At 39.1% G+C, this 27,940-nt stretch overlaps 1 protein-coding gene across 2 annotated transcripts in view; it reads right to left on the bottom strand.

Moving 5' to 3' along the window:
* The window catches only part of SPEG (striated muscle enriched protein kinase), a 2,687,905-nt gene that overhangs the window by 675,415 nt on the left and 1,984,550 nt on the right, over positions 1–27,940 (bottom strand). For both annotated transcript variants that reach the window (XM_044075871.1, XM_044075873.1), the window contains one exon: positions 27,016–27,128. In XM_044075871.1, the coding sequence (XP_043931806.1) occupies positions 27,016–27,128 (113 nt within the window). The remainder of the gene's footprint in view (positions 1–27,015; positions 27,129–27,940) is intronic.

The raw sequence follows: 27,940 nt of genomic DNA, 5'->3' as shown, positions 1-27,940 counted from the left end.
CGGGTCACATGGAGGCTGTATTATTTGCCTTTGAGATGACGCTGATGACCTGTTCCCTAAGATAAGGAGAGGGGGGCAGGTACTGAGAATGACCTGATTTACTGATGGGAGGGACAGAGAGGTGAAGTTTTTGCTGAATCTGTCAGCCAGCAGGTTGGCTATATCTACAGCATTTGTGTATGTGGTGTCCTTGACCACCAGTTCTGAGCAGATCTGGGTGCTTCCTTTGAGACTGTGGACATATGTGAAGAAGGCCTTATGACTGTCTCTAGTAGATGTGGCCAATTTGGACTCAAAGTTTGCTTTGGAGGATTTCACTCATGCTCTTATTTGCTTGTTCAGGCTAAGGAGAGATTGCTTCCAATTGGGCACCTGCTCCTTCTTGGTCCTGGATAGCAATTTTTTTCCTTTTGTTATAGAGTTTATTTATTGCAGATGTCCACAAGACAGGTTTACTCTTTCTTGCAGAAGATGATTTCATCCTGTCGGGTATTTCTGATTCCATGCATCTATATAAATGCTTGTATAGTACTTCAGTGTAGATTTGGACATTGATGCCAGTTCCTACAGAGGAGAAGGGGCTGTGAAGCTGTTTATACTATCCCTCAGGAGATTGTAATCAGCTTTGGAGAAGTTTGGCCCTAGCTATTGGGGGGTCGGAAGAGATGATGACTTCAAAAGTGACCGTTTTATGGTCAAATCTTACCAGGGAGGATGATACTGTAGGGATGCTACAGTGGTTACTCATGTTCGGTAATACCAAGTCCAAGTCTTGTGGGGGCATTACACATGACTTGGCAGTTAATAGAGTGGAAGCCCTTTTATTTTTATGTAGAGCATTCTCTGTTCCCCAGGTTGTGCTTTAATTTCTACATGTATGCAATCAATGGCACCCAGTACATCACGGTAGTGTGCTACACAGTAAACCTCTTGCATATTTCAACACATGTTGAAGCATAGCATTCAGGAATTGATGTATTCTGATGCCTGTGACACCCCCACCATTTTTCCTGTTGGTCTCTGAAAAGTACCTGTAGCTAAACTTCTAAGTGCTACACATACCTTTGTCTCCACTGGGATGGGTTCCCCTTGGTTTGCCATGGCTCTGAGTTGAGGACGACAGTTTGCAAAGTTTCTGTAGTGTGTCACTATCCACCCTGTAGCACTCTATAATTTCCACATCATGTAGATTGTGATATGTTTACCGGGGTCTGAAAAGTCTTCTTCTTGCCCTTGGTCTATTAGCAGCCGCAGCAGCATAGACTTCAGCTTGTTGCATATACCCATGAATTAAAGAAACAACAGCCCCTAACATTGTTTCATTGTAGACTCTTTTCCATGGCTGTATTCCAGTAGGTTTTGGAATTTGCAGGGAAAACCAGCACTCAATCTACATGGTTGCTTTATAGCTTGTTGAACTGCTCCTCCATCTTTTTTTGTTGATTAGCACACAATTCATGTGCTTATACTGCAATTAGCATGCCACAGTGTTTACCTTGTTTGTATGGCTATGCATGGCTCTAAATACCATGTAGAGCCACTTACTGAATCCCAAACACTTTGCTACCTTGTATGCATCACATGTAAATGGACCGAGTAGGCTTTATTAAATATGTCTGTGGGACAAAACTGAAAAACAGAAAAAGAACATCAAATTTACTGTCAGACATATATAAACAGTATGCTTCTTTACTGCCTCTCCAAAAGATAGCCACCTGTATATGCATAAGATTTTTGACTGAGTGGGAAATAAAAAAAAAAAAATACTACAATAATGTTTCCAAGTTGTTACTTCTATTCAGTACAATGTTCCTGTACAAGCTATAGTGATCCCCAGTTCACATATCTGATGTTTGTGAAGGAAGTTAAAGAAATAATAGCCACACTGTCGTCTGCCAAAGACATAACGCCTGCATTTTATCTTTGTTCTAAACAAACAATTGCCATACATTAAAATATTGCACAATACTTCACATAAATCACATTAAAAAGTCATAATAATAAGTAAACATTAGCAGGCAGCTAGTCATTTTCTTCCAAAAAGAGCCCCAGCAATTACACCTAACCTGTCTATGCATATCAGGTGTCCATTTAAGTACCCCATGTTATGTCTCATGAATGTACACTAGTCCTGCAAGGCCGTACAGTGACTGTTTAAACTGAGAAAATGACAAGGTGTCAGTTACTTTCATCTGGCAAACCCAGCCCCCCACCCAGTAGTTATAGCCACGATATGGGATGGCTATGTAATATTATTTCACCTCCGCACAAACAAGTTGACACACAGTCAAGTATTCTAGGTTACTCCACATAAATCAGAAAGCCAAAATTATTGCTAAAAATGTCTGGTTGATCACTGCTAACATTGTTGTAAAAATAACAGACAGAAGTGTGCTCTAGTAATGATCAACACTAAAAAAGTGAAACACTAGACTGAGGCTACGCAGTAGAACACTGAACAGTAAAAATTGCTGTAAGTGTTAAAAAGCATTTTTACTGGAGCTTTGTGCCCTACACTCCTTATAATATAGATAAGTAGTGATAGGATTCATAACAAAAAATGTACCGCCAAATTGGTACAGCCATGGCTACCCTATGTATAGATTTTGGCAGTGCATTTTCATGATTTCTTCTTCATTTTTTAAAGCAGATACAGGACCCTACAAGGCACCAAACAGCTGCAGTGATCATATTGCCTATGCCCCTGCATCTGATTTTACCTGAGGAAAATAAAAACTTACTATGCACTTAAGGAAGACCCCTGGCTCTCAGAGAAGAAAAATATCACAGTCTCAGTACTGTCACCCCACCAGTTTACATCAGGCACAAGCAAAGCTTTGCACCTACATCTGAATGTTGTGAGGCCTCTGCTCTTTTATCTTGCAATGTTCAACTATAAAGGTAGGTGAGTTGGATTGACTTGAATGGTTAATTCAGCTCTAGGCAGTGTAAAACTTAAAAATTATCTTTACCATCATAAGACATTAAATTGCCATGAAAAGACAAACACTACACACCATTGCAAGATTTGATTATATAATATAACTTTATTTCTCCATCTCCCAGTATACACTGCCCTGTTACCTGCAGATAACTCACGTGTTAGGATTTTGCTTTCTGTTAGCTGCTCTCTGCTCAATTTTGATAAACGTAAATATGTATTACATTTACTAGTCTTACAACAAATTGCCTGCAAAGCTATACATGCAAATATTATAATGAATGGATTCCAGATTCCATATCTTCCAGTATGACTCATGTAATTTGATAATAAAATTCACAAATGAAAGAAAATTACGAGCAAGCTTGTGTTCAATAATAGATCAGGGCACATAGCTTGTTGCAAAATACCCCATGATTTTAGGACAGTATCTGTAAACTATTTCAGTTTACAAAATCCCCTCTTTAAAAACCTGATGTAATAAATTTGAACATCGAGGAACTCCAGAAACTAACAGTAAATACATAAGGGCCACTTGGTCACAGAGCAACACAGGTACTGTCTAACAAGCTTTCGTAAACACTCCAGCAGCCATACAAACAAATCCACGAGAAAATTACTTCATTAACACTCTCACAACCTCTGCAAATAGATTCATGTATGCTGCCCACCCTTCAACAAATTAATATTTTATCACTTAACCGCATTACCCAACTACTACAAAGATCTTTTTGAAAATATTCTTACAGGGGAATCCTATTAGCTATTAAACCAGTCTTCAAAAATTAATCATGGTAAATAACAGTTCCACAATAAAAAAGCAGAATAAAAAATACCCTCTGCTACTTTCCTTTATACATCCCTCTGTGGAACCACTACACTGTTATGGACATCAAAAGTATGGGTCCACCAATACTTAGATTAATTCAATAAACATTCAAAATCCACATATTCTTCTCAAGAACATTACTCCACAGTCGAAAAGGTCTATGTCTATATATATATATATATATATATATATATATATATATATATATATGTGTGTGTGTGTGTGTGTGTGTGTGTGTGTGTGTGTGTGTGTGTGTGTGTGTGTGTGTGCATTGTGCAGTAGATTTGGTTGTGGCACACATTCATCAGATGCCACTTTGGTAATTTTTGTCGATGGTGCGAGTGGTCTACAACAGTTCAAGTATGATATATTGTTAGGAGCTATCCTCTTTCTTCTCAGTGTTAGTACATTTAATTTCCATGGGAGTGTTGACCCCACGTAAAAACAAAGTTTCTGGTTATTTTAGGTGATCACAAATTTAAGGCCTTTGTTTAATTTGTGATCATCTTACTTCAATGCTTTTTTTTAGACTAAAGTGATTTCCAATGAAAGTTCATCAGCGATACAAAGAAATAAATCATATATAACTATCTCTCTATATTTAGATATATGTGTGTATGTATGTGTGTGTGTGTGTGTGTGTGTGTGTGTGTGTGTGTGTGTGTGTGTGTGTGTGTGTGTGTGTGTGTGTGTGTGTGTGTGTGTGTGTGCGCATGTGTGTCCATTTATCTTATGTGAAATTCTGTATAGCTGACACAAAATGTAATATTATGGTCATCAGACTTAAACATTTTTTTCTTACATTTGTGCTATCTTCATCAATTCACATCCATTGTGACAATATTCTACATCTGTGCAGTTGTTCACTTATTACTGTTACTTTATGATATAATATAAATCATTTTACACCTTTATTGATTTTACTTATATTTTTTCTACTACTTATTTACATCTCATTAATTATTTATTTTATTACGTATATAAAGGGGTGGAAGTGTTATGGTGTTTTAAGTACTCTGAGAATGCCCTAAATATGACAGGGTGAAAGCGCTTAGTACCATTGTGTGTGTGTGTGTGTGTGTGTCTTTCGGCTTTTCCCGGTTAGGGGTCGCCACAGCGGAACTCCGGTCCGCTAATGATTGGCAGTAGAGTTTTACATGCTGGCTTATTGCTACTATTTTAATTTTATTTTTATTTTTGTTTTTGTTTAATAAACCAGGTTGGCCGGTGCTGTGTGGCTGTCTTTATTCTAAATTAATATTTTATCACTTAATCGCATTACCCAACTACTACAAAGATCTTTTTGAAAATATTCTTACAGGGGAATCCTATTAGCTATTAAACCAGTCTTCAAAAATTAATCATGGTAAATAACAGTTCCACAATAAAAAAGCAGAATAAAAAATACCCTCTGCTACTTTCCTTTGTACATCCCTCTGTGGAACCACTACACTGTTATGGACATCAAAAGTATGGGTCCACCAATACTTAGATTAATTCAATAAACATTCAAAATCCACATATTCTTCTCAAGAACATTACTCCACAGTCGAAAAGGTCTATGTCTATATATATATATATATATATGTATATATATATATATATGTGTGTGTGTGTGTGTGTGTGTGTGTGTGTGTGTGTGCGTGCATTGTGCAGTAGATTTGGTTGTGGCACACATTCATCAGATGCCACTTTGGTAATTTTTGTCGATGGTGCGAGTGGTCCACAACAGTTCAAGTATGATATATTGTTAGGAGCTATCCTCTTTCTTCTCAGTGTTAGTACATTTAATTTCCATGGGAGTGTTGACCCCACGTAAAAACAAAGTTTCTGGTTATTTTAGGTGATGACAAATTTAAGGCCTTTGTTTAATTTGTGATCATCTTACTTCAATGCTTTTTTTTAGACTAAAGTGATTTCCAATGAAAGTTCATCAGCGATACAAAGAAATAAATCATGTATAGCTATCTCTCTATATTTAGATATATATATATATATATATATATGTGTGTGTGTGTGTGTGTGTGTGTGTGTGTGTATGTGTGTGTGTGTGTGTGTGTGTGTGTGTGTGTGTGTGTGTGTGTGTGTGTGTGTGTGTGTGTGTGTGTGTGTGTGTGTGTGTGCGTGCATTGTGCAGTAGATTTGGTTGTGGCACACATTCATCAGATGCCACTTTGGTAATTTTTGTCGATGGTGCGAGTGGTCCACAACAGTTCAAGTATGATATATTGTTAGGAGCTATCCTCTTTCTTCTCAGTGTTAGTACATTTAATTTCCATGGGAGTGTTGACCCTACGTAAAAGCAAAGTTTCTGGTTATTTTAGGTGATCACAAATTTAAGGCCTTTGTTTAATTTGTGATCATCTTACTTCAATGCTTTTTTTAGACTAAAGTGATTTCCAATGAACATTTATAACATACTTTATATCAATGAAACTTCATCAGCGATACAAAGAAATAAATCATATATAACTATCTCTCTATATTTAGATATGTGTGTGTGTGTGTGTGTGTGTGTGTGTGTGTGTGTGTGTGTGTGTGTGTGTGTGTGTGTGTGTGTGTGTGTGCATGTGTATCCATTTATCCTACGTGAAATTCTGTACAGCTGACACAAAATGTAATATTATGGTCATCAGACTTAAACATTTTTTTCTTACATTTGTGCTATCTTCATCAATTCACATCCATTACTACCATTCAAATAAAAATATATCAAACTTGTTGTTGACTATGCAACTATAACAGCAAAGTGGAGTTACTTTGTTTTTAAGGAGATAATGAACTTCATATCCTTCTTGATCAATTTGCTTTATGTAGATTGATAACTTGTGAGAAGGTGGTAACTATTCATACAAAATGGCACCCAAGGAACCCTGGATATTTTTCAACCAAGAGCTTCGGATTTTCCAGTTTGAACCAACAGCTCCACGTAGACATATTATAAACCACGCAGTTGATAGGAATCAGAACTTCATCAACAGATCTCACCTCAGAAGGAAAGTTTTCCTCCATTCTTAAAAATAAACTTACTCTACCAAAAAGGCATTTGTGAACTTTATCAAATGCAACTGATTTTGGCAGATAACATACTCCTGGTTCTGGCTGTGTCAATAATGCAATTTAAAAGCCGTTTCTGGCATGATATGGTTACCCAATGAGAGATGGAGCATTAACTGTGAATGTTTCTGAAAATCGTCATACCATACTCTGCTTATTATCAATGTATACTATATTTTAACCCGGTTTCAACTGCACCTAAGTGTACAAACCTTTTTAAAGTTTTGCATTGTTGTTAGAAATTACCACTATGTCGAGGTTGATTTACATATAGTTCTATTGCCTGCATTTCAACATTACAGCTGCTGGGATTACAACTCTCATATTACTGTGTTTCACTTGGTGAATAGTGCGGTTTTAGTGTCTGTCTCCAGGTTTCCCTGGCGTTTTCACAGCCATGACTTGTTATTTGGTCTGAGGAGCAATATACTATCATACACACTAATCTAAATCACACTAAATGCTTTTTTGGAGAAAAGTGCAAACTTACTTGATGTTTTTCTAGTTGTTTACCTTACATCAAATCAAGATTGTTACTGCATGCATAGCCATTTTTTTAGTTTTGTATTATGCCATATTTGTTTTAAACCATAAATAATAGCTCAATAATTGTTGCTTTTGCTTAATCCCTTCTCTGGTTTTCACTTTATTCCTTAACTCTGTTGTTAGCCCCATTTTGTAATACACTGCAGCATATGCTTTTTTGTCCTCATCTTTTTTTCTTTTTTCTTGTTCCCTTACAGCCCGTCAGCCTTCTCCCTGGTGTAATATTCTACCCTGTGAGCCCAGAACAGTAAAGTTCAGCAGTGCCTCGGGACTTTTACGGTGTTTTCTAACATTCCGCTCAAAAGCAATCAAGTAAAGTACGTTTTTCTTTTGCGGTCACCTGGATGTTATCATTATATTAGTTATTGTAGCTCTGTAGTAAGGGCTCCATCTTGGAGGGATACGTGTGCCGTGTAAGGGACACCAGCCACCCACTGGTTCTTTAAATAATTTCCTTTCCCATAGCCTATTTCCATTGCATCTCACACACCTTCTCATGTAAAGGCCCTCAGTTCTCCTGACCCGTTTTGTACTTGTTTTTCTTCCCTATTTCCAAACCTCTAACAGCTTTCTTTTTCCTTTTTTTCTCTTCCATTCTACTCACCTCTTGACTCCCTGCGCTACAGCCCAACTCCCTTTATCCTCCTGCTCTTCCTTGCAATTTACTTTTGTTTGTATCTCTCTCATTAACCCTCCTTTATTACTTTTCACATAGCCACTGCACTTTTCCATAACAGATACTCCTGCCTGGCATTCCCCCAACATACCTACCTTCTCAGGCCTTTTCCCCTATCTAATTTCACTTACTGATTGTTTTTTTTTTTCTGTTGATATGCTGCCTCTGCAGCTTGTAGCCTGGTGAAGCCCCACTATGCTCCCCTACAATACCCCCATTCCTGCCACCCCCACTTTCATTTGATTTATTGTTATCCAAACCACTCCCCCCTTACCTCACACACCTAATTAACAAATCACAGTCCAGTACACCTCCCTTCTCACATTTTCCCACCTTACCTTAACAACTACATCACATCCTCCCTTATACGAAACCTACACACCCACAATTTCCTCTTTACCACCCATCTCTGCTCCCCTATCCTACTATAACCTCACCCCCTCAGTAACTTTATCTCCAAAAGTATCCTTTACCTTGATTTCGCTAAAACTAATTATGTCCACTATACCCTTTTTACCCTTTCTACTTCTAACCTTGAACTTGACTTCTTACCACTCCTATCATCTTTTCCTCTACCACTCTCCAAATCTACACACTTTCCTCATCCTCGACCATAACAGAGATACAGTACACATCTCCCCTCATTTATTCCACACTCTTAATGAAATATATTTTTCTCCCAAATACTACCACTCCCATAGCACCTCACATTCCTTTTCTGAACAATGTAAGCTTTTCTCCAAACGTAAAGTCATTACACTCCACTGGCTTACTCTTATAAAACTCCACTCTGACATACACCAAAACCCAGGCCCTCTCACTCCTCCACCACTGACCCAACACATCCTCCAAACTCTACTAATACCAACTCACACCACTCAAAGCATCTAGCTCAGACCTACTAGTAGTACACTTCAATCTTAGAAGCCTCCTCAATAAAGTACAAGACTTCCATGCTGCCCTAGATTTGTACTCACCAGACATAGCCATAATTACAGAAATGTGGCTTAAGCCACATATAAAAACTGAGGAATTACTTCCTCCTGGCTATAATCTTATAAGAAAGGATAGACTATCCAAATGTGGTGGTGGAATTGCTATAATGTATAAGGACCATCTTAATTTAGTGCAGCTCTCCACCTCTCCACCCCCTCTCCCTAAAGTTGAAATCTTACTAATATGCTTACATATCAACACCCAAAAATCTCCTATCCTTATAGCCATCTATCTCCCACCTAACAACAACTCAGATATTGAAAACATCCTAGAATGGACATCCTCAAATTTTTCTCAAGAGACTATGATACTTGGGGACTTTAATTTTGACTGGTGCACCTGTTCCTCTGACTCTCCTTCTAACTTTATCAACCTATATGGCTTTACCCAAATTATTTCTCAACCCACACGCATAGATAAGGTCACCAACAAGCACTTATTACTTGACTGGATCATAACTAACAAATCCAAAAATAGCTATGACTCAGGTTGCCTCCCCAATTCTATAAGAGACCACCACCAACCTACCTGATCAGAAAACATATGCAGGGTATCAATAATATTACATATCGATATATACATAATAAAAAACAATTCTCCCCCTCATATCGATATATACATAATAAAAAACAATTCTCCCCCTCATTATTCAACACCCTTTTACACAAATATGACTGGTCACCCTTAAAAACCTTACAATTCAGTACTTCAATAACGCTTTCCTACAAGTACTTAATAATCTTGCTCCTCTCAGAAAAATTCATACCTAATCTAAACAACTTCCCTACTTATCTAAAGATACTATTCTCCTATTTAAACCACAGGACAGAGCCTGAACTTGCTATTACAAAGACAAAAATAATTATGTAACCTACCAACAACTCTGAAATCAGGCCAAAAACAAGTTAGACATGACAAAAAACTTATTTCCAAACATGTCAACTAAAATACCAAAATAACCCCCCAAAGATTCTGGCAATCAATCAACCTCCTCTTAAACCCTAAAACCTTCCACTCCAGCCCCAGAATCTAATGGCTCTACAGACTGTATAGCTACACAATGTAATAACCACTTTATCACCTCCATCACCTCATTTCTTAACAATGCCGCCAACTCTTACTCTTTCTATACCACCTCCCCCTACTGACCTCACTACTCCTCTATTCTCTCTTAAACCGATCCAAACTAATTATAAACAAAACCTCCTAACCAAAATAAAACCTTGTACCCTTGCGGCAGACCAGTTACCTGGTGAATTTCTGAAACTTGCTTCAACAACTATCTCTTATCCTATATCTATTCTAATCAACCACTCTATCTCTAAGCAGTATGTCCCCCTTCTCAGGAAGATATCTCATGTCATACCCCTGCACCAAGGAGGGTCCTCTACTGACCTATCTAACTACAGACCTTTAGCTATACTATCACCACTTTCTAAAATCCTAGAAAAATGCCTACATAAACAGATATTAGACTACATTCTAAGACATAACCTTCTATCTACTACTAAACATGGTTTCCACCCCAAAGTACTAATACCACTCTATTAAGTTTCACCAACACTATAGACCACCTTAAAAACAATAACCACTTTGTCTCAGCCACCTTCATTGATATGTCAAAAGGCTGTGAGACTGTATCTCACCAAATTCTCCTCAACAAACTTGCCTGTCTCAATTTCGGCTCCGATACCTTACACTGGTTTCATAGCTATTTCTCCAGCCGCAGACAAGTCACCATCTGGGAAAACAAACTTTCACCCCTTTCACCCATCAATGTCGGTGTCCCACAAGGCTCTATCTTAGGACCGCTTCTCTTTATCATTTTTACCAATGATCTTTATACTGCAGCTGCACCTGCCTCTATCATTCAATACACATATGATGCTTCCCGTATTTGCTCCGCCCCTTCCTTAAACAAACATCAAGAAAGTCTCAGACAGCCCTCCATAACACTGAAAAATACCTATCAGACCATCAACTCATTTCAAACCCTAACAAAACTAAACTGATGGTATTTTCAAATTCCACTACAAAAAACAACAAATAGCTCTCTCAATCTTTGCCTCTAATGGCACAAAAATTGAACCTGTCGAACAAACAAAACTCCTCTGTGTCACCCTAGACAGCAACCTAAAATTTGACAAACATATTTCATTAACAATCAAAAAAGTCCACATACAACAAGGAGATCTGTATAGGGCTAAACCATACCTATCTAATCATGTCAGGATCACCACTGCCAGGACTCACCTCCTATCCACCCTTCTCTACTGTTCTCAGGTCTTCACAAACCTTCTTAAATCTGACTTGAATAACCTGGAAGCATGTTATAATAAAATCGCCAAATCTGCTGCTAACCTTCCCCATAGATCTCACCATTGCATAGCCCAACAAAAACTAAACTGGACTGAACTCTCAAACGTACTCACCCTCAACCAGTTAACTGTAGCCCACTCTGTTATCCACAATCTTGACTATTGCCCAGCCCTATCCAACCTTGTTCAAGCCTACACTAATCTTATCTCACTCAGGTGTGCTGATAAACTCTTACTCAAAGTAGTATGAACAGAAATGTAGAACACAGCGCCAGAGCAAACTAATACAAAGCAGATGGCAAAGAGCAGTGTAAAATCCAAACAGACTTTTATTCGAACACAGGTGTGTTTACACTGCTCTTTGCTGTCTGCTTTTTATTGGTTTGCTGTGGCGCTGTGCTCTACATTTCTATTCATACTACTTGGTTTGTGGTTGAGCACAGCTTTACAGTCAACAGGACTTGTTTACTATATATCTTACTCAAAGTTATTAAAACCCACAACTTCTGTGGTGATTCTCTATAGAGCCACACCATAGCCAAATCTTGGAACTCCCTTCCCCAGCACCTACTATCTATTCCTAACACTCATAACTTCAAACAACTCCTTACAAAATATTTCTCTAATCATTGGTTATGCTCCTGCACTTCATCTGGCTAAGCTGTTTCCTTACCCCACTCAACCTACCAATAAAAAAAAAAGTTAAGCTGTTTTTATCTTTTACTTGTAATTATGTGTACATTATGGTCCTTATTGTACTATGTTTTGTATTTTACTTGTTATAAACTTTTTGTACTTGATTTTTTTGTAACTGTACTTGGGAGCTTTTCTCCCCAGGTCTCCACTGAAAATGGGCTTCTGCTTTTTGCCCAGTCGGACAATACCCATTTGTCAAATGTAAATAAATAAATAAATATATAACAAAGTGACCGAGGAAGACAGCTGACCTGTTAATGTAAAGCACTGTGAAATCTCAAGATTTATTTTTTGATGTTCTGAAGTGAGCTGACACGCATAATGTCTTAAAACACCAGGTAACAACTTTTTATGCAGCCATAGTCAAACTAGTAATCCATGGTACAGAGGTATGACTGACATAATGCTGAGACTTTCTGTGGTTTTAAGCACTCAAATGTAGATGCAAAAGCATTCTTACTGTTGCCCTTGGAAAAATGAGCTTACCAGAGATATGACCTGCAATGATGAAAATAGCTGGTTAAGTGGATGAGACATGCAAGCTGGTCCAGTAAAATCAGGAAATAAGTGAAAATCTCAATAATCTATCAATGATATGTTTCTCATTGGTGGTTCAATACAGACTTCATAGCTTAGAATTCAGAATGCAGTTTAGAAGAGTTATATTCTAGTTTTTTGACCATCTGTTTCTTTATGTTGTTGAAGTCGTCACATGACTCGGTTGTGCATTAACATGAGCAAAACTCTTGAAATAAATATGTTGTTCAGCATGCTATTCAGAAAGTGCAGAAATGCTTCCTGTCAAAGCACTGTCCTTACTGAGTATCTAGTCATTGCTTCTGTTGTGTCTTATGTGCAGCATGGTAATTCATCATGTCAATGTACATGAATTAAACCTCCATACATGACATATTTGGAGCAATTTCTTTTTCTTCTGTTAGACTGATATTGTACGTTACTGCTACTTGCAAATGTCTAACTGCAAATGAGCCGACTTCACACTTCTAAAGACTAGTGTGGTCTCCTTTAAGGCCCCCGAGCCGACGGAAAACAGTACTCAAGCCGCTGAATCACTTACAAATGCCTTCTACCAGCACCTGCAGGACTGCATGGATAAGGCAATCCCAAGCAAAACAAAGACTCTTTGTACCAAAGGCAAGCGTCCACTCTGGTGGACCCCAGCCATAAACAAACTCTACAACAAAAGGAGGAAGCTACTACAAGATAGAGCAAAATCCTTAAAAGGTAAGACACCCTTGATCACTATAAGTAAAAAACTAAGAGCTCTCATAAAATCATCCAAAGCAAATTTTGAGAGAAAAATAGCTAAAGACTCAAAAGACAATCATAAGGCCTTCTTTAGCTATGTTAGAAACCTGGGAGGAAACTCCCAGATATGCTCAGAACTAGTTCAAAATGATGTGAAGATTACTGATCCTACAGACATTACCAACATACTGGCTGACAGGTTCAGTGCAAACTCCCACCCCCAAAAGGAGAGATATCTATACCAAGCGATTGCAGCCCCCAAACATCTCCAACGCCCAAGTGAGAACTGCTCTCTCCAAAGCAAAAAACACAGCATCCATGGGACCTGATGGTGTCCCCGGCTGTGTGCTCCACGAACTCAACGAGGAATTAAACCCACAGCTAGGACAGCTGTTTAATCATAGTCTTACCTCTGGATACGCACTCCAGGAGTGGCGCACTGCAACTGTGGTCCCACTTCACAAAGGCGGTGCCTCCACCGACCCTGGAAATTACCGGCCCATTAGCTTGACAAGCCTTATCTGCAAAGCCATGGAGAGGATCATAATGGACCTCATAAATAAAGACATAGGAATTTGCAGACTTTGGATCCATCCCAGTTTGGCTTTGTCAAAGGCAGATCATGCCTTCTAAACTTGGTTGACTTTTTCAAACAGTCACCAAAGCCATTGATGAGGAAAGGCAGTCCATACAGCCTACCTCGATCTGGCGAAGGCCTTTGATACAATACCCCACTCGGGTATCATTGAAAAACTCATCAGCTTAAATGTTAACCCATACATCACAAGATGGGTTGCAAACTGGCTGAGTGACAGAACCCACAGGGTCAGAGTTGCTGGTGCCATGTCAGACTCAAAGCCTGTCACAAGTGGTGTACCACAGGGCTCAGTCCTGGGCCCACTCTTGTTTGGCATCTACTTTTCCAGTACAAGCAAACACAGGAGGGTTATGGCTGACAAAGTTTGCAGATGACTGCAAACTGGGCCATAGTAGAAAACACATCTGACACAGATATCCTTCAGAAGGGTCTCACAGAAACGGATAACTGGTGCCAGAGCCATGGCCTAAAGTTAAATGCCAAAAATGCATAGTCATACCCTTCGGGAAAAACAAGGTTACCCCTAGCTACCAAATAGGTGGCAATCCACTGAGTACAGAAGAAGTTATCAGGGACCTGGGGACCCAGGTTGATAGTAGTCTGTCATTCGACACCCATGTAGCTAAAGTAGTTAGGAAGACCTTCTACATTGCCCACCTTATCATGAAGGGATTCTCATCTAGATCAAGGGAGGTCATAGTCTCCCTATACTCGTCACTCATCAGACCAATGATTGAGTACAATGCCCCATTCAGAATGTATCTGACCCGACACTTGCAGCAGCTGGAGAGGCCACAAAAGTTCCTCACCAAAAGGATAAAGGGTCTCAAACATCTGTCCTATGCTGCCCGACTGAAAGAACTCCAGCTCTATTCAGTCGCTTACCGCTTGCTCAGAGGTGACCTTTGCCTAACATACAAGGCCATGTCAAACCCAGATTTGATGAATATGCTTCACCTCAAAAAATCTAGATCCGTCAGAGCCACAAGGGCGAGAGACTTAAACCTCGACACGGCTATTAATAGGACGTGCTGGAGGGATAGATTCATCACCCAAAGACTCCCTATGCTGTGGAATAAAATCCCGGTATATGTGAGGCAGAGCACCTCGCTGGCCTTGTTCAAGAGAAATCTTGACCAATGGATGGGAGATCGCAGATATACCCCAGGGATTACCTCAGTGTCACTGCTCAACAGAGGCACAGCAAAATAATGGGTATAGTTCCCCATACTAAAGGGGTGGCGTAAGCCACAAAACTATGGGCTAGGCTTGTAAATGCCCTTGGGCAGATAGCCTAGTATGAACCTATGAACCTATGAACCTATAAGAAGCTGACAGTAGGGGGAGATAATTAGCATTCTGCACGACTATACTGATATCAGACATAGCTATGGAACTGGAAACACCAAAGGTCTCACTGTCTTCTAGTACAGAAATAAGCTGACAGATCAGGAAAAGGCAGGTGCTTTAGTTTAAATAATAAAAATGACAACATTTGTATCAACTTTTTATTAAATACCTAGCATGTTGGTCATACAGACCTTCAAGGGTTTAAAGAAAAAAACTGGAATAAGGGTTTAATGGATCATCAATTGTAAATAAGCAAACAATAAACTTATTAACAATAATAATAGAATAAACAAATTAAAGCTAACAGTAAAAACTAAGGAAAAAATACTAAGGAACTATGAGTGGACCTAAGTTAATAGCTTACAATAAAAATATATATTAAGTCTTTTAGGACTCACATCCTGAAACCTCATTATTAAAGCCTCCTTCACTTCCTTCTTTTACAAAAGATTTTTAATATCACAGCTAACAATATTTATTGGTCACAGTATAATCACAGTCAAACCAGTAACCATGCCAATTTGAAATTCATTAAAATGGGCTGCAATTGGCTATTACATTGATAATTATATCTCTGAGATGTTCCTGTATTGTCTTTTTAAACTTGTATTAGTGTCCCATATATATATATATATATATATATATATATATATGCACACACACACTAAATTGAAAGGATATCTCAAAGCATAAACAATTGCCTCTGATTCACGACTAAATCTTCCTACTACTTCAAACTTCTTACCATTAAATTGGCTAATTTCAGAAACCACATACTTACAAAGAGTATAATTACCCAAAGGTAAGCACTCCTGTTTGTTAGTTCACTTGAAATATTACTGCACAGCCTACTAAAAGTAGTACATAAAACAGTCTGAAATATTTTTTTACCACTCTCATAAGAAAAAAATAGGGAATATAGAAAACATAAAGAATCATCTAGAATTACCATTTTATATGTGCAACAGATACAGCATGTCTTCAAAAGAACTTGACTGAATTGACAATTTGGGCAAAGGAAAATACATCAAAAACTAATATACTAATATGGGATTTGGGAAACATAAATTGAAAGATGAATATTTAATACAACACACAGTGATTGAAACTACATTCATTTAAAGACCTGGGTATATAGGTATACCTGGCTTTATATAGGTTGTGTAAAAAGATATATAAAGTATACTAAATCAGAAATGATGAAATCATTGTCTATTATTTATATTATACCCAAACTTGAGTAAGGAATAACAGTAAAACCTTACAAGAAAACAAGCATAAGCAAATTGGAAATGTACAAAAGGAAAATACCAATAGCATCCATGGATGTGAACATGTAAGTTATTATGAAAGACTAAAATATCTGAACTTGTACAGTGTCTCATACTGACATTTAAGAGCAGATCTTATACAGGTATATAGGGAATTTAGAGACAACTACCTCTAGGAATGTATAGGGTTACAAATATAGGGAATCATCAGACAATCTATGTAGAAGATTATATAGGAATGAGAGGTGTACCAATTGGTTCTCTGAAAAAGTAAATGATGTATGGAACAGACTATCAAATTACATTAAAGCAAACACTAGTTTAGATATTTTTAAGAACAAACTGGACACTTATTCTGGGAATAACTGTTTTGGTATATTGGTAGGCTAGAAGGGCATTATTGCTCTTGCCTGAAATATTTGTTTGTATTTGTGTATGTATGTATATTCCATGCTTTCCTAAAATGTTCCAGTTACTCAGTAAGTAAAACATATTCTAAGGCATAAATAGTTTTTGTAAGTCTATAAGTTCATATTTCTTATTTTTTCAACTATATCTAATACCTTATTCCTTTACTTGTAAACTAGCCATACTGCATACTATCCATTGTACTTCACTAACATTATTATAAACTGGCAACTCACACTGAAAAAGACACTGAAACCATACTAACTGCTTCTTTTTAAACATCACCCCACCGGGTACACAAATGGCTAGCCCTACATAAGTCTGCAAAGGGAAGTGATCTGAAGGTATAAAACAGGTGAAAACCTGTTCCATGCAAAATAAAATGGAAATATCATATTTTCTAAACAATTTGTACCAATGTTTGGGGCATAACCCCCAGATAAAACTACATCTAATTAATAATAATTAGCTTTTTTCTAAACTTATGTGATATGTAAACTTCAGACCAAATCAATTTTCATGCATATCCCTAAAAATCTTTGAAAATTAATTAATCCTTTGGTGACCCGATGCAAATTAAAAGAATGCAATCAATAAAACAATAATATCCAATGACACAAGATTTAAAAAAAAGTACTATAAAGATGCTATTATTCAAACAAACCAATCTATCAATTAGCATATGACGGAGTAAAGAGGGCACTTATTGCTGTATCTTTAATTTGTTTAAACAGATCAGCCTTGGAACTGATCTAGTTCTCATAATAAACACCCTATTCCTATGCTAAAGCCTAGCACTTGCTCACTAAAGCAATTATATAAGTCAGCACTAAAAAAAAAAAAAAAAAAAAAAAAAAAAAAAAATTAAAAGCACTACACCCTCACAAACTCCCCTTGAGTAACTTGTTCCCCATTGGCCCTTTTTTCAATTATAAAGGAATTCCCAATACTATTCTAGCATGTCCAAAGTTCAGTTGTCAATCTCCTCTCCGGTCCAGCTGGTGAACCTGGGAATCTTGAGGCAATGTTACAACTGCCTAATGTACACAGACAACCCTCTCCTCCTCCCAACAAATTCCAACACATGTGAGAGATGCAACCATATAGCCAAACTGGAGGCTAAGCTCTCTCAACTCAGTACTGGCGTAACCAGTCAGGAGGAGAAGGAAACCACACTCACTACAATTCCAGTCTCACATAGACCTACCACGACAGCAAACCAAACACATAAACACACAAAAACATACTTGGAGGCTCTAAATAAAAATCTGCCTAAGCAGCAAAGACCTCCAAAGCAGACACCCAAGCAACCGCTACCCCAAAACAAAACACATGCAACACATAGCTCACAAAGCCAGTGTGCCGAACAGTCACAGCCCTTAAGGCTAAACAACACACCTGATACACTTGTAATAGGTGACTCTATCATCAGGCACACTGACGTCCCGCTCACCAGGCTGAACAAGGAGAAGGTCACAGTGAGCTGCCTATTGGGTGCTAGGATCCGCCACATAACACAAGCACTCAGCTCACTCCAAGGCAAGTACAAATATGACTCAGTCATTGTCCATGCTGGTGTGAATGACCTGAGACGTACCTCCCTGGACTACATGAAAAGAGACATAGAGGAGCTCTCTGGGCATGTAGCCCAGGCCGGTATGACCCTGACCTTGAGTAGCATCTTACCCTCACCAAGAATGATGCCACAGTATGAAGACAAGATTATCAATTTCAACAATTGGCTTAAGTATTGGTGTCATTCAAAGGGGATCCAATGCCTGTCAGCCTGGGATGACATGCTCGACAAGCCACAATGCTTCACTAGGGATGGCTTGCACCTGTCACCCCTGGGCTTTCGGATATTGGCAAAGGCTCTTCTACCCCCATAGTGCCTTTTTTAGGCAAGGCTCAAAAGACAAACCCACCTCCATAGGTATCACAAGGATAAGAAACTAAGAGTAATGCTACTCAACGCCAGAAGTCTAAACCTCAAGATGCACGCACTCGAAACTCTCCTTAGCATGGAGAACATCGATATCTGTGCAGTAACAGAAACCTGGTTCAAGGCTCTCGAGAGCACCCCAGCACTACCAGGTTATACCTCATACCATGCTTTTCGCCCCAAAACTTGGACGAACCACAAAAGGAGGGGGAGTATCAGTATTCGTCAAAGATACCCACACCTCCAGGTTGGTGGCACAGCACGAAGCATCAGAGACTATCCATGTGCAACTAACAGTGGGTAAAACTGCCTTCCAGTTTATAGCCTGCTACAGACCACCCTCCCAAACCCAGGAACCCCATTCGGCCTTCCTGAGAACACTGGAAAATATGAAGGTCTCTCCAAACACCATTATATTGGGTGACTTCAACTACCCAACCATAGACTGGGAGCATTACTCTAGCTCCAACACCCTAGCCCAAGGGTTCCTAGAATTTATAAACTCAAATGCTATGGAACAACTTGTTACCACTCCCACAAGAGGGAAAACATACTGGACCTGATCATCACCAACATGGGGACTCTATGCTCCAGACCAGAAGTGTATCCCTCACTGGTAAGATCAGACCATAAACTAATCTCGCTGGATATTCACATCCCGACCCCACCCCATGCCCAGAAAACCACAGTGAAAAACTTCTCTAAAGCAAATTTCACACTCCTCAAAACCGAGGTGGAATCCTTCAAAGCCCCGGCCTCTGGATAATCTGCCCAGACCACAAAATCCTTTATAAACGCATTCTATGAACACCTTCAGGAATGCATGGATCATGCAATCCCAAATAAAACCAAGACCCAATCCTCCAAAGGCAGACGTCCTGTCTGGTGGACCCCAGCCATAAACAAACTATACAATAGAAGGAGGAAGCTACTACATGACAGAGCAAAATCCCAAAAAGGGAAGGCATCTCTGATCAGTATTAGCAAAAAAACTACGGGCACTCATAAAATCGTCTAAGGCCAGCTTCGAGAAAAATTGCACAGGACACTAAGGATAATCACAAGGCTTTCTTTAGTTACGTTAGGAACCTGGGTGGGAATTCCCAGATATGCTCAGAATTAGTCCAAAATGACAAAAAATACACCGAACCCACAGACATTGCCAACATCCTAGCTGACAGGTTCAGCGCAAACTTGTCCCACCAAAAGGGGTAATATCTATCCCAGCAGAGTGCTGCTCCCCTGACATCTCAGATGCTCAGGTAAGAGCTGCCCTCTCCAAAGCAAGAAACACAGCATCAATGGGACCAGACGGTGTCCCGGGCTGCGTCCTACATGAACTCCAAGAAGAGCTAAACCCAAACCTAAAACTACTGTTCAATCTCAGCCTTACTACAGGATATGTACCCAAAGAGTGGCGTACAGCAACAGTGGTCCCTCTCCACAAAGGTGGTGCCTCAACGGATCCTGGAAACTATCGCCCCATAAGTTTCACTAGCTTGGTCTGTAAAGCTATGGAAAGGATCATCATGGACCTTATAAATAAAGATATTGGGGACCTACAGACACTGGATCCTACCCAGTTCGGCTTTGTTAAGGGCAGATCCTGCCTCTTAAACCTGGTCAATTTCTTTGAAACAGTCACCAAGGCCATTGACAAGGGGAAGGTGGTCCACACAGCCTACCTGGACCTCGCAAAAGCCTTCGATACAATACCCCACTCGGGCATTATATTTAAGCTCACCAGCTTAAATATAAACCCCTATGTCACTAGATGGGTTGCAAACTGGCTCAAGGACAGAACCCACATGGTTAGAATAGCTGGAGCCATGTCAGACTCCAAACCAGTTACAAGTGGCGTCCCACAAGGCTCAGTCTTGGGACCTCTCTTGTTCGGTATATATTTCTCGGAGGTACAGGCCAACATGGAAGGACTGTGGCTGACCAAGTTCGCAGATGACTGCAAACTGGGCACCATAATAGACTCTCCAGCTGACACAAGCATCCTCCAAAAGGGCCTCATAGAAACAGACAACTGGTGCCAGAGCCATGGCCTCAAGCTAAATGCCAAAAGTGTATAGTCATCCCTTTGGCAAAAACAAAGTGCCCACAAATTACCACATAGGTGGTAATCCATTAAGTACAGAAGAAGTAATTAGGGACCTGGGGACCCAAGTTGATAGCAATCTCTCATTTGACAACCACGTGGCCAAAGTGGTTAGAAAAACATTTTATATAGCCCACCTAATCATGAAGGGATTCACATCTAGATCAGGGGAGGTCATCGTGCCTCTTTACTCATCCCTCATCAGGCCCATAATTGAGTACAATGCCCCTTTTGGGATGTACCTTACCAGACACCTGCAACAAATGGAAAGACACCAAAAGTACCTCACCAAGAGGATCAAGGGGCTCAAACAGATGCCGTATGCTGCCCGGTTAAAGAAACTCCAGCTCTACTCAGTGGCATACCGCCTGCTCAGAGGCGATCTGTGCCTGACTTATAAAGCCATGTCCAACCCGGAATTAATGGACATGCTGCACCTCAGAAAATCCAAATCCTATCGAGCTACGCGCTCGAGGGACTTAAACCTCAGCACTGAAATAAATAGGACATGCTGGAGGGACAGATTCATAACCCAGAGGCTCCCTTCACTCTGGAATAAAATCCCAGTCCAGGTTAGGCAGAGTCCCTCATTGACTCTCTTCAAGAGGAATCTTGATGAGTGGATGGGAGATCGTAGGTTTACCCTGGGTATCACTTCTGTGTCACTGTTAGACAGAAGCGCAGTATACTAACCTCGAAAAAGGGCATAGCAAAATTAATTTAAAATGGGTGGCGAAAGCCATACACACTCTGGCTAGGCTTATAAATGCCCTAGGGCAGATAGCCTAGTATGAACCTATGAACCTATGAACAAGCGTTCAACAAAGGTAAAAAGTGTGATTCAGACAAAAATCAATTCATTCCAATATCACAGTTGCCATAATAGTAGATGTTCAAGATATCCCCTGCAGCACCAAAAGCACTCAAGAAAACAACACTCACTATGACAAATACTGCCAATCCACATTCTGCCTCATCTTCAAAGCAGCCGCACAACCCAATATTTTAATCATAGAAGACTCCATTGTGAGATGCACATATATCCCACTCACCAGACCAAATAAGGAGAAAGTCATAGTCAGCTGTCTGTCAGAGGACAGGATCCACCTGATCACTCATGCACTCAGGTCAATGAACCCCAGGTACTAGTATGACTCTGTCATAGTCTATGTGAGTGTAAATAACCTGAGACATACCTCCATGGACTCTATGAAAACAGACATCATGGAGCGCTTGGACTATGTGTCCCAGGCTGCTATAACAATGCTAACATTAGTCAGCATTTTGCCTTCACCAAGGAAGATGCCACAACATGAACAGAAACTGACTGACTAATTACAGACTTAGTTTCTGGCATCATTCCAAGGGGGTGCATCCAATATGTGTCAGCATGGGAGGAGGCAGTCAGTTGCTTTGCCATGGATGACCTGCACCTATCCCCTCTGGGATTTTGTATATTGACTAAAAGATTGTCCTCCCCAATACTGCCTTTTTTAGGCAATGCTAAACTCACAAACCTTCTGACATAGCAAATCAAGCCAAGGGAATCTAAAGGTGTTACTGCTCAATGACATGAGTCTAAACAACAAAATATCATCCCTCCATGCTCTCCTCACCCTGAAAAAAAGTAGATTTCTGTGCAGTTACTAAGATATGATTTAAAGACGTGGAGAGCACCCTGTCAGTGCAAGGATACAATGCCTTACACACATTTTGGCCAGCTAGTGCACAGGCATGGACAAAAGGTGAATCTCCATCAATAGTAAGGTCACCTCAATGTTGGTCAAGCAGGATGACAAGCATGAGCTTCACCACATCCAAATTACCACAGGCAAAGTCCCATACTGTATCGTAGCTAGCTATAGACCCCCTCTATGACCCAGGAAACCTATAACTCATACTTAAACTTTCTAAAGACATTAAAAATTTGACCTAGTACCATATCTGTGTGTGACTTTAACTACCACCACTATAAACTGGGAATCATACTTGACCCCAAACATACAGGCCCAGAGATTCACAGACTTTGTAAACACTAGCACACTGAACCAGACAATCCACATGCCCACTTGGGGAGAAAATATACTTGACTTGTTCCTCACTAACATAGGAGAATGCCACACCCCCCTCCCAATTTAATGTTCTCTTTGGTAAGGCCAGACAATAAAGATGTCTCTTTTGAAATAAAACTAAAACTCTCAACATCAGCTAACTCTGTAGCATTTAGGAAACTATTCTAAGCGACAACTTGATAAAATGTCAACAGATGAGCAAAATGGTGACCTGGCCAAGGCATTTGATTCAATACTTCACTTAGGCATTATAAACAATCTCACATAATTAGGCATAAACCCCTGTGTCAGCTGGCTCTCAAATAGGACCCAGGAAGTTAGGATAGGGCAGTCCTCCTCCATAAAGAGGCCAGCCACCAGCAGTGTCTCTCAGGGATCGGTGCTAGGTACTCTCTTTTTTGGCAGCTGCTTCTCAGAAATCAAAGCCAACATTAAGGGCCTCTGACTGACCAAACCTGCAGATGATTACAAACTGGGAGTAGTCACAGAATCCCCCAAGACACTAATATCTATTAGGAAGGGCTAATGCAGACTAATAACTGGTGCCATAGATATGGTTTAAAACTAAATGATAAGAAATGCATAATACTACTCTTTGGGAAGTTGATTACCCCAGGACACTGCACTATAAAAAAACCTAAAATTACACTCAGTATTCAGGGATTTGGGGACATATGGAGAATATAACATGGCTTTTGCCCAAAATGTGTCTAAGGTATTAAGGAAATTGTTCTATGTTGCTCAACTTATAAGCAAGGGTATGGCATCTAATTCCAAGGAAGTCATCATTCCACACTACTTAGCCCTCATTAGACCCATCAATGAGTATAATGCCCCTCCTTTGGTATGTACCTGACCAGAAACATGCAGCAAATAAAACATCCACAGAGGTTCCTCATAAAACAAATGAAGGGCATTTGCAACATATCCTATGAGGAGTGCCTTGAAGTCCTAGACCTATACTCCATCTGCAACAGATGGTTGAGGGGTGATCTATGTCTGGCATACAAGGCATTCCAGTATCCTGCACTAATGGACTTCTTGAATATCCTCAAAACAAATAGCATCAGAACTATCCAATGCAAAGACTTAACCCTCGCCTGCAACATAAATAGGACATGTTGGAGGCAGGTATGTGTGTCAGAGAACACCCCTTCTCTGGAACAGGCTCCCCATCCATGTGAAGCAGAGTTCCTTCCCTGACCGTAGTCAAGTGTAACCTGCTCCAGTAGATGGGGAATCAGAAATTCACTCCTGCTCTCTCACCTATGCCTCTAAGGGTTATAGGCAAACTGTAAATGTTTGACCATCCATGCCCTAGCTTGCACATGCCCCTAAAAGTAACCTCTAGGACATGAAACTTGTTGGATGCATTTGAGATGCATTTCTAAGCTTAAAAAGACCCTTGTGGTCATCAGCCTAGTATACCTCTATGAACCTATAAATGATCACTGCTGCAGTAGCCTTAGCTATAGGGGTTATATCCTACAAGGATGTATTTATTTATTTATTATTTATTTATTTTACATTTGTTGACCGGGCTAGTCTAACTGGATATATGTCCATTTTCAGTAGACGCCCGGGGAGATAAGCTCCGCGGAAGCACAAAAATATAATCACATATACAAAGATTAATTTCATGTTAAACATTGAAAGAGAGAACAGGAATAATCTCAGAGTACCAGGGAGATAAGCTCTGAGGAAGCATGAATATAATAACATATACAAGATTAATTTCATGTTAAACATTGCTAGAAAAAAAGACAAGGAATAATCTCAGTGGTCGTTTGTTTTTAGTGTAGTGCTAAGTACAAAAACACTTAACATAATACAGCTGTAGTTGCAATATAACACGTAAAGGATAGCAGCTGAGTTAGATAAGTTACTAGTAAGCGGGTTGGCATAAAGAAGGACAACAAAAGTATGAGCTGCAATATTCAGAATATGTGTTAAAAACAGGTTTAATTAAAGAAGTTATGAGGAGATAATAAGAAAAGATCTAGAAAGGAATAAGCTTGTTGTTACTAAGAAAAGGAACAAGAATATAGAAAAGAGGAGAGTAGATAGATCCAAGGAAGAAAGGTAATAGATCAGTTAGGTTTAGTACAAGGGCATAACCACTGTGTTCTGAGAAAAAGTTTCAGTTTGTTTTTGAAGAGTGATATTGAGGGAACAGAGGAAAGTTCAGTAGGAAGAAGGTTCCAGGATTTTCCAGCAGTATTACAGAAAAGAGAGTCTCCAGCCCTGTTGTTAGATTTACAAATATTTACCAGCAGTCTTTGTGACGAACGTAAGGTCTTAGCATTGTTGTAGGTGACAATGTGGGTAGATAGTATAGGGGTATTAGTAGGATGGTAAAGGGTTTTGTGGGCAATGGTAAGTTGGTGGAATTTAAGCTGATTTTGTAATTCAAGCCATCCAAGTTGCTTTAGGTTAATACAGTGGTGGGTTCTGAAAGGGTAGATTGTAAAATATTTACCTTTACCTTATAAAACACAGTAAAAAGCACTTTAAACACTTACCCAGCCACAACAAGCAAATCAGCACAACTTTTACCACAGACAAAAGTAGTTTTAAATTAGTTTTAATAACTTTTTATACAAAAGTTTAAAAAAATTATATAACAGCCAGTTAGCTTCCAAAGCTTTCAGGGTACCTTCCATGTACCCAAACCATCAGTGAGCATGAAATTAGCTGAATAAAAAGTCAGTTTTGGATGCCAAGCCCTCCACAGCTTTCTTACAAGTGAAGAGTGTTCTTCTTGCGGGTCTGTGAAGATCAACAGTCAGCTTATATTGTTCAGTTGCTGGGTAGATAAGTTCTCATCTGAGAAAGAGCCTTCCATTTTACTTATTCTTACAGACATTACACCTTTCCTGTAAAATATTAATCTTAAAGCTAGGAATAAGTGTATTAATTGAGTGTCATGTGGTTTTTGCTTTCAAATGGGAGTATAATTTTTTTAAACTTTTGTATAAAAAGTTATTAAGACTAATTTAAAACTACTTCTGTCTGTGGTAAAAGTTGTGCTGATTTACTTGTTGGGGCTGGGTAAGTGTTTAAAGTGCTTTTTACTGTGTTTTATAGGGTAAAGGTAAATATTTTACAATGTACCTGTTTTACCGACTACTACTGACAGGCTTCCCTGGGAATCAAGGATATTCTTTGGCTTAACCATGGAACAACCTACTGGTTCCTTGGTTTGTCCTTCCTCCAGCTACAAAAAGACTCTGTTGTGGGCATTACTTGTTCCTCAGACCATTCATCTTTAATCCATATACATAAGTATGTATGTATACATATATATAGACATGTGTGTGTGTGTATGCGCGTGTGTACTGTTTATGTAATTCAGTTTTACTCCCTGAATATTATGTGCATTTATCTGATGCACTCTATATCAAGATGGTCAAGTAAAATTACTTGTTAAGGATCACTTTCCTAAAAATGTTCTAACACTATTCTTAAAACCTTAGCATTAGTAAAGGCTGTACTTAATAAAGTCTGAAATACCTTTCATATCACTCTGCCTGGTTTTTCTGTTTCACTTTGTCCATACAAGGTTACAAACTTACAAAATAGCTCTGGTTATATTACACTGCTGGATACTGGAGACGGATTAAGGAAAATGCTAAAAAATGAGAGTGAGTCCACAAACTTAACACTTAAATGCTATCACCTGGTAAGATAACATTAGTGTTTATTATGGTAAACATGATTTCCTTTCAAAAATGGTTTTCTTTTACACTATAAGCATGATTGTTATAATGGGAAGCTACTGTACTTGAGTCTAGGCTTTTAAATGCTACCCCACTTTACATTCGTTTGCATTGGTTTAAAGTTGAAAAAAGTCACTGTTCTTCGACACTCTTCTGTTAAGAGATTACACCAAATGAGTACACTAAACAAATGAAACAGAATTGCTTAAAAAAGACTTACTTTATACCACATGATATCAGGCACAGGTTTGCCCTCAACTACCACTGCAAAACGAGCTGTCTCTCCACAACTAATATCAATGTCCTCCATGATGGATTCAAATCTTGGTGACTCTGTAACAGATGATTAGAAATGCATTTCTTTTAGACTACAAGTATTGGTTTTATTGTTAGTTATTTTTGTCACTTTGTTCTACCCATGATTTCCTCACATTAGCAAACTCATTGCTGTATCTGCACAGCCATCGATATTTTCCTGTGGATGTGATAAGATGTATTGCAGTCAAATTAGACAAGAAGCCCTCCTTGGTTATTTTTTTCAACAGTCAGTTATTTTTAAATTACTAATCGCAGCAATTGCTGTTGTATTTACTAAAATCATTGCTGCTTAGTAAAAAAATATAAACAAATGGCAATGATTTCCATTTCTTCAGTAAATATCCCTTTTAAAACTTACATACACATATGACTTCAAAGGCATTCATCTTCCTATATATGCACAGTTTTAACAAGACACTGATTTAACCAACCTTAGCAACTATGTTACAAAATCAAAGAATAACACATCCTACTTTTTAACAAGTAGCGGATCTTACATGCAGTACAATCCCCTTATAATATTAAAAGACTTAACTTTTTTTCTTCAGATTGTAAATAATTCCCTAGAGCACAAGTGATATTTTAGAATTAGCCTCCAAGCTTATCTTGTTTTGATGAACCCTAATAAATATGCTAATTATATCTGCCTAATGATACTACAATCTAAATCAAAAGTCATACATATGTATGTCAACTCTGGTGGCATACAGGGGCAAAGCCCTGATTATGGTCCAGGCAACCTGAGACTGATTATCAGCTCAAGTGCCTGATGGACATGCCATTCCCATTGGGGGACACAACTGCTTGTGTGCTAATACAGTCCCTCA

Source organism: Protopterus annectens, chromosome 6.part1 (genome assembly GCF_019279795.1).
Source record: "Protopterus annectens isolate FY-2018-M chromosome 6.part1, PAN1.0, whole genome shotgun sequence".
Classification (NCBI taxonomy): domain Eukaryota; kingdom Metazoa; phylum Chordata; order Ceratodontiformes; family Protopteridae; genus Protopterus; species Protopterus annectens.
This window is presented reverse-complemented; position numbering and strand designations above follow the sequence as displayed.